The sequence below is a fragment of the Rhipicephalus microplus genome, chromosome 3, assembly GCF_043290135.1.
Source record: "Rhipicephalus microplus isolate Deutch F79 chromosome 3, USDA_Rmic, whole genome shotgun sequence".
Classification (NCBI taxonomy): domain Eukaryota; kingdom Metazoa; phylum Arthropoda; class Arachnida; order Ixodida; family Ixodidae; genus Rhipicephalus; species Rhipicephalus microplus.
The window spans coordinates 32,687,432-32,700,050 of NC_134702.1; the positions used below are offsets into that span (position 1 = coordinate 32,687,432).

Consider the following 12,619-nt stretch of genomic DNA (forward strand, 5'->3'; position numbering starts at 1 on the left):
CACCTGGGGTTCTTTAAGGTGCACCCAAATCTGAGCACACTTTACGAACAGTAAATGCAGCTGTACGACAAAGCACATAATAAAGGTGACAAGATGATATTCTAATGAGTGTTATTATTATTATCTTTGATGCATTGGCACTTCAGTTATTACTTTTTGAATACTAGACCAAGTACAAAATGCAAACCAACAAGCGGCTGCCAGTAATATTCCCATGTCTGCAATGGCAAGAACCTTTCGTGCTGATGAACTTCTTTTGGTCCATTGCTATACACAGTCAAGAACAACAAAAAATTAGTGAACTTTGTAACTAATGCCCACCTTATTCGTGGCTGTACACAATAGAGCATATGCCTCTGCATGTACACAGATTAGGAATATGTACAAGTGGCTCTGTTCTAAAGAAAATTTTAGAGTAACATTTCTGTTTAGCAAAATCGCTTAACGATGCATTTACAACTGCCTCAAATTTCGGTGCTTTTGTATTTCATCACTGCATGCTTACAACATTGTCTTGGTAAGCAAACCTTACCATTGTATGGGACATTCAAAGTCATCGTAGGTTCCGATTTATTAACGGTTGTAACACTCCAGATAATGCAAGGAAAATGTCTTCGCATCTGCCAGACTGACATTTCCGGAACTTCAGTGAGCTGCTACTGCGCCCGCAAAGGCTATCAACGCAAGTGCAGTTGTACAAGGGAAGCGAAGGGGGCCCACTCACAGCCATGCACTGGCGGCTGATGCAGGACTGCTTCATGCGGCCGGGCCCGCCAAACTTCTTCATGTCCTTGCAGAAGTGGCAGTCACCGCAGTCGGCACGCAGGCAGGCCTCGCACTTCTTGCAGCGCGTGCGCCGCCGCCGGGCCCCATTTTTGTCCTTGTCCGAGCCCCGCCCCCCCTTGGACGACCCCTTGCCTCCCAGCGGAGGTAGACCCACTCGCGGCTTGCTCTTCTTCTGCACCACAATAGAAAGCGGTTGGCAAACGTTTTGAACAGACAAACTGCCATTTAGCCCAGAGACTACACTGCTCTTTTGCATATACACTTAAGCATAGATTTAACGATACAGGATACAACAAAGTATCACTTATGGCGAAGTAAATGAAGCATATTGCAAAGTACAGTGTTAAATATATACCTTTATAACAAGTTTTTCAATATAACGAACTTATTTTGGTGTAAGACGCAGCATTGTTATAGTGAGGTTTGAGTGTAGTGTGTAGATCACTAAGAGGCTTCTTTGATAAGACACACCAACATAACTTACTACTGATCTTAAACACATGATGAGAGGAATACGATCTATTTTTTGATTAGCACAGACATTGTAAGATTCCTTCATGATTTCCATCACTTAAAGCTAACCCTTGTGTAAAACTGGGATAATTGAAAGAACTAATCATGTTAATCAAGATGTTATAATTTGGGCATTTTTAGCATAATGTTGGAAAAGTATCTCTCTAATCTACTACTGAGAAAAGTCAGCGAGACCAGAACTTTTTCTTTGTTCATGGTGACCTTTTTGCTGCTGTGGCATGCTGCTGCAATGACCTTACAGCTTCTACTTCATCCACGAAAATATGTCACGTTTCATATGACGCCTTTTCTTTAAGGAACAAGTTCTCAAACAGTGGCGTACGCGTAAAATCCTTGCAGTGCACAGCCCTCCTGGCACTGTACGAAGTTATCGAGTGTGGCACAAAACCAGAAACTCTGCCGCCGAGGAGTTTGACAACGAGCAGCACGAAATTCCCCAAAAGTGAAAACATCTTTGCAGGTGGCCATCGGAGATTACCAATGCCCAAGGGAAGTGCTACCTCGAATGACGATGAGTGAACTTGTATCAAATCTTTGATTTCTTGATTAAGGTCAAATTTTCTTCTATTACACTAGTCTCACCCCAAATCTGCGGTCTTATTGTTACTCCCCCCGAACACCCAGCAACATTAAAGAAGCCCCAGCATTATCGTTGAGTAAATAAAAGAAGCGTGTCGTAGCCCATCACTACGACTGCTCCAAGAATAGAAAACAAAGACAAATAAATAAATGTGAGAAGACCGCTGCCTCCAGTTACGGTGAGTGAAATTACCATTACCTTGCTCTCAGACCAGAACAGCACCGGTTTGTCAGTGATTGCAAGCACTGGATCATCATGCTTGTGTTCCTTTACCACACGCTGAAAGAGTGAAGAGAAGTGGCATTAAACACACAGTCACAAGTGTAAGAAGTCTAATAGGAGAAATCATTGAGAGATGGATTCAAACACCAGTGATACAATGCTAGTTCTCCGGGGCATTTCAATAAGACCAAGCACTCCTCCACAGTAGTCATCATAAACTGCACTGCCGTAGCGGCAAAGCTGTAGACAAGCTTTTTCGTGAACGCAGTATATCATAGTATTTGTACACAAGCAGCTCGTATGGTTTTCGGTATGTGCAGTCGAACCCTGCTACAACTAAACTGCAGAAAAAAAATTTTGTTGAAGCGAGAATTTCATTGTAGTGAAATCGAAAAAGGCATAGCTGACCTGAGTTAGCAAAACAAAGGAACTTTTAATCCCCAAAAAGCGTGGGCTGCTTGCTTTTCGTTCCCAGCAGTGTCATGATGGGATTCTCACACATGCATGAAGAACACCATGTTGAAAAGCACGCTAAAACAATGGCCACAACGGCTCTTGTGAACGAACTTAGCAGTTTCACTAACACGCTAACACTAGCAGCTGTCTGTTGTCATGTTGTCAAAGTCGGACAACGCCCAGATGGAAGCGTGGTATCATGGAGCGGTGACTTGTGCCTTATTGTATGCTTTTCTTATCCAATAGTCGGGGCTGGCTGATTTTGTGACCACACCAGAGACCACACTGCCCAAGTGCAAAAAGAACCAAGAGCTTTGGCATCAAAAAAGGCATTGTTCCGCGATTGCATGCAGCAGCAGCATGTACAAAACTCAATGAACTGAAGAACTAAGCTTTAGCTTCGGATTGGCTGTGGTTCAGAAGCAAGCTGGACACAAAAGCAGAGCACTCTCATCGCCATCGCTATCAAGCAATGGCGGCCCACATGTAAAACGGCTGCGGTTTCTGGTAGTGTCAATGCGCATTTTAGACTTTGTAGATATATTTTTATGTTCTGAAAATGCATAAAGATGTTCACGATTTCGTTTACTGTATGGAATTAAATATCCGAACATGGAATTTCATTTTCATATTTTGTTGAAGCAGAAGAAAAGATGGTCTTTGTGGCTAGAATATTTATGCACCGACTCCTATGAACTACTGACGGAGAAATAACTATTTTGTTGTAGTGGAAATTTTGTTGAAGCAGCCTTTGTTGTGGCAGGATTCGACTGTACAGTACTCACAGATAGCAAAGCACCAATTTAAAGCTAAGTAAGGCTTCTACTTTCGTTCCCACCATTTAAGCGCAAGGAGCAGCAGTACTATTTCACCTCAAACACTTGAATCAGAGCTAACATCACCTTAAGGGGGGACGTGGCAAGTAAAACTAATTTTTTTATTAATGTACTGTTTGTGATGAAATTTGGTGTGTGTATGTGGATGATTGTGAGGATTCCAAATATGAAAACCGTTTTCAAATACCTCTTGTACTTTTTGAGTTACAAGCATAATTATACTAATTAATGCTCTTCACACTTAAAGAGATAATTATTGCTAAATGAAATTATTTTTTCATATTATTATGTTCCCAAAGCATCAACTTGTGCAAAGAAGCTATTAGTTGATTTTTCTAGTTCTTGTAACCATAAATAAAATTTCCAAAACATGGATGTTGTTTTGCGCACACATCGCAGTAATTATAAAATGTGTTCTAAAAATTTTAAATGATGAGTAAGAAGAGAGATAAAGCTTTATTGCACTGCTAAAGGCCTCCTGAGCCTAGTGCAAAAAACGGAACGACTCTATCAGTCTTTGTTAAAAAATGACAGATGTTCTAGCGAAGGCACATAGGCGAAAATCAAGAGTTGAGAAAACTGACTTTGAAAGTTCACTCTTGTTTGGAAGTTCACAACATGCCTAAAACACTCAGAATCCTCCTGGGCAGTAATCCTGAGATGCTGTGGCCTTGGCCTCTGTAGAGCGCAACCCAGTTTTGCGCTTCTTTGTCGTGGAACAATGCGCCTTTTGAGCCCTCTTCACCCTTTTGGCATCCTTTTCGGCTGCTCGCCGCAAAGAGCAGTCTCCTGGATTGAAGCCCAGTTGAGCAGTGATCTCTTGCAGCGCACTCTTGCAGCCACCATTAAAACGGCAGACTGCATCTGCAACTGCACTTTCCACACTTCGAAGGGAGGCGAACTGGCTCTTGGACTGGAGTGACCAAATGAGGCTGTTCATACTCTCCACAGCGTTCTGGGTTTTTCCCTGCGCACACCTTTCAAGGAGCTCTTTGTTCGAGAGGCGCTTGTAGATTGGCAGCAGTGCCACTCGCACGTGAGGGGGCAGTTTATGTTTGTGAGGCGGCAGCGGCTCTCCCTTGGCCAATGCCTGATTGTGCGGGCACCAGGAGTCAGTCCCACTTGGGCACAGGTCGTGGTGTGGATCCTGGTCTGTGGATGTTACATGGTAATAAGTGGCCATGATGGCCCTCTCCATGCCAGGAACATCGTTGGGGTGGCTCTTAATGGCCCAGCCATAATAATTCGTCAACTTCTTTATAAGGCCCTGCGTCAGCCGGCCTTTGCCACCCATGCTCAGTCCTCGGCCTTTGGATTTGTGCTCATCAAGAAGGTTGCGCAAGGAAGTGCCCATTCTTTTTTTCACATGGTTCACACACTCCTGTTTCTTAATCAACATGTAGCCATACACCTTGTCTTGCGTGAGGGCAAGGTACGTACGGCTGTCACCGTCGCAGAGCACATTGATGTATCGAAGCTTGTACTTGGTAAACGATCTTTCAAACATGATCCTCGCTGCTTCTACTTCCATTTGGCCTGCATTAGCATCGGTGTTCTTTTGGCACTGTGGCTTGTGTTTCTCCAGCCACTCCTCATAGTTGTCGTCACCAGGCTTGGGGCCAACAGCACAGCCTTGGCAGTAGTTGGACAGGACACAGTGGTCCAAGACCAAGCCTGTGTACAGCTCGATTACACAGCCCACGCCAATATGACTTCTGTGCCCCCTCGTCATCCACGTGCCGTCGTAAATGACGTCAATGTTGCCTGGCACTCCTCCTAGGTCCTTGTAAATGTCATGCACCTTCTGTGCACTTTCTGCTTCAATGCGGGTGGCAGCTGATGTGGTGGCAGGGTGGCTGTACTTCCTTTGCAGTCTCTGGTAGGACTTGTGGTGCAGTGCTCGATGCGAAATGTCCATCGCAGAAAAAATGTCATTTATGGCAGATTGTTTTCTGCCAACTGACTGCACAGCCCTCAAAGCACGCACGTTTACCTCAAAGGGGTTCGTTTTTTGTTGCCCGGAGCACCTCGGGGACGACCACGCACTGTTCACTATGCCACAATTGTCACAAAAAAGTTCCATCCTCGCCGCGAGTCCAAGGCAGTGCGTAGTCTCGAGGCGTATTGACCCTTCGTCGCACTTGTTGCACTTTACTGACGAAAGCAGACCGTTCAGCATCTTCTTATTTACAATGAAGAATGTGGAGTCCTTACCGCCGTCATTTTCGTCGCAGCCTTCGTTCAGAAGCTCGAGCTTCCGCTTTGAAGCGGATTTCGATGCTACGGCATCCAAAACATCCCGCCTTGTCTGCGCCCGCTGCGCGATTTCTTCACTGCTCGGAATCTGGGCCGAAACTCGCGATAGAATGTTCGACGCGCGCACGCCCGGAGTTGCAACGGCTGCCGACGCGGTGCCACCGCAATCGGGTTCGCGAGAGCGTCCATCACGGTCGACGGCATCCGGCGGTCTGACATACGACGATGTGGCACCTTCCACACTCTCGGCCTCACAACAATCAGCGAAGGGTCTGAGTAGAGGCTCCGTGACGCTTGAAGAGCATGCTCCGTCCGGAACTGCGACTGGGACGGCAGCCGCAGTCGTCTGCCCTTTGTTCCAAGCTTTCCGACGCTTGCCGTACTTGTGGACGCTCCGGAACTTTTTTTGCGACAACATAGCACCGCAGTATGAGCAAGCTCTCAGAAGAGACCACCGATGTAAACAAAGCTTGGTAAAAAAAGCACGCGAACTATCACAAAAACAGCCAACTGGCAAAAAACGAAGCGCACGCCGGATGATTCTCGACTCGGCGGCCGCAGATGCGCTCGCGCTTCCAAGGTTGCCAAGGTGCGCGGCGCAGCTTTGACCAGTAAGAGGTCGCGCCTGCTACCACGTGACCCGCGCAGCCAATTGCCGTTCTTCGTTTTCGTTTTTTTACTTGCTCCTCGCGCTTTTATTTTCACTCGGCGAAATACGAGACCGCGACCATCGGGAAGCCGGCTTTCTCCTCTTTCCAAAGCTACCAAAATGGCGGCCCACGGTCAACAACTTGGCGCGTTTGTGCGGCGTGAACAACACCGTTTCAGGGGCTTTTTTTTCGCACTTTTCGGCGACTAGCCTCGGCAAAAACACTATTTGCGGGATTTGTAGCGCACGTTTCGCTGTAATATTTTAGAACAAGGAAGTTGAAGGTCTGAAGATTACGAAAAAAAATAAATCAGAAAATCGCATATTTTGACCAAAATCGGCACTTTACTTACCGCGCCCCCCCTTAACGCAGACAGATTCGCAGCATAACGCAGTTATCTCGATCAATTCCACATGCCAGTGCAATTTTAATCAGTGAGCACTTTTCCGGAAGTGTAGCCATACTTATGGTTATATACGCAAGGCTCGACACGCTTCCACCAGTAATATCTCTCTACAATGCTTTGCAAGGCGTAAATCTTTGTTTACAAAGGAGCCGGTAATTACAATCGAGCTTTTCACAAGCATGCTGCGCAAACAACGTACCTTTGCATCCGCAAGCAGCGCATCAGGATCCCTCACCAAATCTGGGACAAACTTCTTGTTGGGTGGCAACTTTTGAAGCCAGCGGATTATCATCTGCAGAAAATGACAGCACAAAAAAATGGCAAAAAAAAACACATTTACAGTGGCTTCCTAGCTAGCTGTTCCAAGTGTCCAGCCCAAACACACTGGAGTCGCTAACGCTACAAATATCCTCGACACACAAAACAGCGATCGCTACAATAAACGGACATGTTAATGTATTAATGCACCACTCCTGTCACACTTGTAGCCCACATGCTAATTGTAACCGTGAGGCAAGCGATCAGACATGTGTCAGCTGGTGCTTGGCCCAATAGTGTACGCTAAACTGTGTTGCATTTTGTATGCAAAACAGTTGACCCGGTTGCACACAGTTGGAACAGTCTACAGCCAGGTATATTCTATTTACGACAGACAGGCAAAATTTGCTCAAGATTTTTTTCTATTGTACTTGAAGGTCCATTACAGCTAGATCAGCGTTTGCTGCATCGATAACATGGGCACACGAAACTAAGCGAGAGGATGATCTTTTATTTCTGAAAATATATGTTGCGTGCACGCAGATCCATCTTAAAGCTTGTTGATCGTACCTTCTCTCCAATTACAGTGCTCCTGTAGCAGTCATAAAATAGACGTTAATAGTTACTAGACTTTGTTGCATGTACTTTAGTTTCTTACAATAAGCATCCTTTTCCCAACATGAAAACAGTGTTTACGAGAGTCTGTGCACCACTGAACAATAACGGTTACAAATGAAGGTACACCCTTAGTGACAATTTTGCTTCTTTAAACACTCATTTCTCTTGCGTACCATACCATAAACTGATAATTCATGCTACGTAGTCATGCTTATCAGCAGTAGACCCGCCACCCATTTTTGTGAAATGATGAAAACACTTTCCCGACTAACCCGAAGTCCATCCACCTCTCTCCGAGTTAAGTGCACGTGACCGGGGGGAAACGTCCGGCGGCACGGTTCTTCTGCAGAGTCCAGCGAGTCCTCGTTGGGCACTGTAGGGCTGTTGGCACCGGCCCCGTTGGACTTGGGCGACAGTGTGCTCAGGTCCAAGAACGAGCTACCATCGAAGGAGCGACCACCTGTCGACCCTGGCTGCTGCTGCGCTTGTCCAGAAAGCAAACATGCACACGTTTCGACACCCTCTCCTGCGTGAGCATAACAAACTTGTAAACCTGTATATTTAAAGATGTCATATCCTGCAATAGGACTTTGTAGCAAATGAAACTACATTGTGTGCTCAATAAATTGTCTCTTAAAAGAATAATGGAGAAAAAAATTACTTTTCTTGTACAGGTGAAGCCCTTTACAGAAGCCACTGATGTAAGAGGCAATTGGGTATAAGAGACATCAGTGTCCCTACATTAAAGTAAGAGTTGATTGGAAAGTGAGATCGTGGAACCCTGCTTATAAGAGATAACTCATTTAAAATACAAGAACTGCTTTCCAGTGTGCGTCTCTTATCAAGGGGTTCGGCCAGACTAGCACGTTATTTCACCATGACAAAAACCACACACAAGACACTCCAAGAAATCGTGCAATAAGAAAATTCAGTGGTGATGTCACTTTGATATTCCTGCACCACACCATGTAATGTCTTAGATTTTGATGGCATATACTAGGTCCTACATACCGTATTTACTCGATTCTACCGCGCCCTCGATTGTAACGCGCACCCGATTTCCATGACGAATAAAAAAAAGTAAGACATCGCGCACAGATTTTTCTCGCTGGCCTGCACGATCACACTACTCGAAAAAACAACTCCTTTCGGGAGCGTCTTCCACTTAAATATGAGGTACGGGGGAAGCTTTTGCCCATCTGACATGTAATAGAGCATTGCAGTCACTGTAGTTTTACCGTGGACCGATGTCAGCACGCGAACTTTCTTCGCCCCCTTCTTCTCGACGGTTGTGGTGCCAGGCATGTCGAAGTAAAGCGGCGTCTGATCGGCATTCCCGATTTGCCCAACAGGTAGACGTTGTTGTGCCACAAGTTTAAGACGAACCTCTGAAACTGTGAAGCTTTTCATCGTACCCCTCCGCAAAACTTTTCGCATATACCCATTCACCTTCGGAGGGGAAAGCCTTTCCTCTTCATAAAGTTAGTTAGCCAGCACCTGCTCGCTTTAAACTGGCTCTGCGTTAGACCTTTTTTTAAGGCTAATTGCATAGCCCGCATTTGGAGCAGTTCTGTCGTCATGGGCCGCTGTGCCGCTCGCTGCTCAAGCACATACTCGCTGAGCAGTTCTTCAATTTTCCGAAACCGACCCTTGTGGTCCACTGAAGCCTTTGCGTGAAGCTTTGCTGTCGACAATATTCTGCTTTTGTTTCCGCCAGTCCCGCACTCACATTTCGGGAACTCCGAACGAGTGATGCGGCCAGATTTCCGTCCGTTTCTGCACATGCGATGACTTTTCTTTTAAAAGCGGCATCAAGGTGCACTCGAGTTTTTAGAGTCTGCCCTTCCATGCCGTCGATGCTAATGCACTACAAGATGAAATCCTCAGCACACGTACGAAGTGCTGCACATGGGAAACGCGTAGGCAGAAATGGCCGACGCGCCATGCCGATGCACGTAGGCGGCGGCCATTTCGGAATGCCGATGGCAATAGAGCGACCGTATTCATGTTTTTTTTCGTACTAGATTCGAACGCGCATGCAATTTATGAACTCGCTTAACCGGAAAAAAGGTGCGCGTTAGATTTGAGTAATTACGGTAGTTCCAAATTGGTAGTAACAAAAAGCATTGTCTTCGGAATGGGCCAGAAACTCAAAATACCGAAATTCAGGCAATTTCGCCGAGCCAATGTGACCAAAGAGCAAATTAATGTATCTACATGCGAAATGAACCCACCCCCACCTCAGTCCTAGAAAAAAAGAATTTCTTTAGTGAACCTGCGCATTTTATTTTGGTGCAATAACCAGTGCTGTTGCCGAGCGAAGCAACGTTAAATCACGCCAATATATCACAAAATAACGCCGCAATCAAAGTCGCAACATAATTTAGCAACAGTGCTGAGCAGCGTAAGAGCGGACGCTGTGGATAAAAAAATTGAAGCCCCACTTTTTTCAGCAGAGTGCCATCTGTCAAACGCAGAAGAAACCTTCGCCATATACCGTATTTACTTGAATGTAACGAGAGTTTCTTTCAAAATTTCTCTGAAGCGATTTGGGGGTCCGCATTAGTATCGAAGCACCCCAAATCGTGCATTTGTGGTGCTGCCCCACTGGTTCCTTAAAATGGCTACGACAAAGTTAGCGATCTTTGAACCTTGTGCCGGCAACATATGCATGATGGCAAAATCGAATTGAATCCAATGCAATCCTATTGTTTCCGACGTGCACATGGCGACGTGTTTCGTGGGCAATTGAATTCCTTTCTGCGTCCGTGACTACGGCTCGAGCAAATGGCAGCGCGACGAATTCCGTATGAAGCCCGCTTCAAGAGAAGTGCAATACTGATGGCTGAGGAAATCGGGAACTCAGCCAAGGCTCGACGGCTAGATGTGGCGAAATCTACTATCCGTGGGTGGAGGCTCCAGCGTGAAGTTCTTTTCAAGAGTGAGCCCGGCCGAAAAGGCTTCCGTGGACCTCGTTGTGACGGTCACACAGAACTCGAAAAAAAAAAAAAAAAAGTGGCAGAGTTTGTGATTGAGCAGCGAAATCGCCTATTGGGGTTCAACGTTGAGCTGATTCAGTGGAAAGCCCGAGACGTAGCTCGAGAGACAAGAATCCCGCGGCAGAACTTTAAGGCTTCACGTGGATGGGCACAAAAGTTCATGCAAAGAAATGAATTTTCCCTCCAACGAACAAAGTCAATAAGGCAGAAGCTACCAGCAGATTGCAAAGGGAAACAAGTGAAGTTTCAGCGCTATGTGCTTAACCAGCACCGCTCTTCACAAAAGCCGCTGGGGCACATTGGCGATGCGGACCAGACTCTTGTTTTCTTGGAGATGCCTATGTCAAGGACTGTCAGCGAAACAGGCGCCCTGTAAGTACACATAAGGACAAGTGGCAACGAGAAGACTCGGCTAATCATGATGCTAGCATGCTTTGGCGGATGGGCGCATACATCATTTTTCGGTGCAAAACCATCTTGAAAGAGCCGTTCCCCAGGGATGTGATTGTCCCCTGGCAAGAAAAAGGTTGGATGGACACTCCGTTTATGCTTGACAGGGTCAAGACTGAGTGGTGCCGATGGCCAGGTGCGCTCCTCCACCTCGTCTCCATCCTAGTTCTCGCCTCATTTCGCGGTCACGTGATGCCCGAAATGAAGAAGCTGATGTGAGAAACTCAGACGCAGCTTGTCGTTATTCCCGGAGGTATGACGTCCTTCTGCAGCCATTAGACGTCTGCCTGAACAAACCATTTAAGGATAGAATGCGGCAACTGTACGGACAATGGATGCGAGAAGATCAGGCTTGGACACTTACGAGTAGGATAAAACGACCTAGCGCCGCGAAGATTGCCGAGTGGGTGTCCGCAGCTTGGTACGGCCTGCCGTACATGATAGTTCGCACGTTTAAAAAGTGCTGCATATCGAACAATATGGATGGCACAGAGGATGACCTCATCTGGGAGAAAAAAAGTGAGAAAGAGGGCTCGACCACCAGCGATGATGGCAATGAGAGCCACGAATGAACAAAACTCACTTCATACTTAGAAACTGGGATGCCTTTGCCACCACCATGTGCAGCAAATAAAGGCACTTTTTACAGCGAAAGCTGTTATGAGATGACTTTTCGGGCCCCGTGCAGCTGCATATTGTCCGCCGCCACCGATGTCCATAACCACATCACGGGAAATTAGAAACAATGACCTAGCACCAATGGCACAGCGGGGCTCGAACCCGGGTCTGCTCGGTGCCAGCCTAGTATTCTACCACCGAGCTACATCGGTGCTTGTGACTTGTCAAACTTGCCTTAGGCAAGCTTGATGTCGGAAAAACGATCTCGTTAATACAACTTATAAAGAGAGTTAAAAAAGCAAAATAACAACCAGCCGTCACACAATGCAATTAGCTTAACGAGTGGGCCGTCCGATGCTCCAACCCATTACAAAAGTTTGTTATTGTTTCTCTATTAGCTGGGGCGTATACCCACTACAGCCATATTTCATCATCAGCAGCCACTGCATGGAGAATTGGCACAAAATTCCTTGCAAGTGTTTAGAGGATACCACACTTCTCAGAAGAATGACGTATAATAGCATAGCGAATGCCAGCCTATTGCCCAAAAGTTTATTATTAAAGCCATAGTGGTTATCAAGCAAGTGTGCTCTGAAAGGCTCTGAAAGGCCGCTTTTCTAGTTTTCACTGTGGCTGTGCTGTGCCTAACGCACAGGCCTGGTGCCCCCCCCCTCCCCAACTTAACTTGCGTTACATTCTAGTTTTTTTTTTCTTTGCACTAAAAAGTCACCTTTCACGTTACAATTGTGGTCGCGTTACATTCGAGTAAATACGATAGCGCCATGCAAGCACAGCAACGCAAAAACAAAAACAAAAAAAGTGCAACCGTGTCTACCACGCAATGTGCGTGCACCGCCATTCGATGCTGCGTCTTTGTTGGCGGTCAGCCAGAACGCTAGCAACATGGCCGGTTTTAAGCTTAAAGTTAGTCGAGCATGCTCTGGAACAAG

The 12,619-nt window shown here is 46.2% G+C and overlaps 1 protein-coding gene across 4 annotated transcripts in view; it reads right to left on the reverse strand.

Annotated features, from left to right (window-relative positions):
• The window catches only part of Kdm2 (Lysine demethylase 2), a 90,248-nt gene that overhangs the window by 34,340 nt on the left and 43,289 nt on the right, over positions 1-12,619 (reverse strand). For all 4 annotated transcript variants that reach the window (XM_075889205.1, XM_075889201.1, XM_075889203.1 and 1 more), the window contains exons 11-14: positions 7,875-8,081; positions 6,926-7,018; positions 2,099-2,179; positions 725-958 (exon numbers count right to left, since the gene is read on the reverse strand). In XM_075889205.1, coding sequence (XP_075745320.1) covers positions 725-958; positions 2,099-2,179; positions 6,926-7,018; positions 7,875-8,081 — 615 coding nt within the window. The remainder of the gene's footprint in view (positions 1-724; positions 959-2,098; positions 2,180-6,925; positions 7,019-7,874; positions 8,082-12,619) is intronic.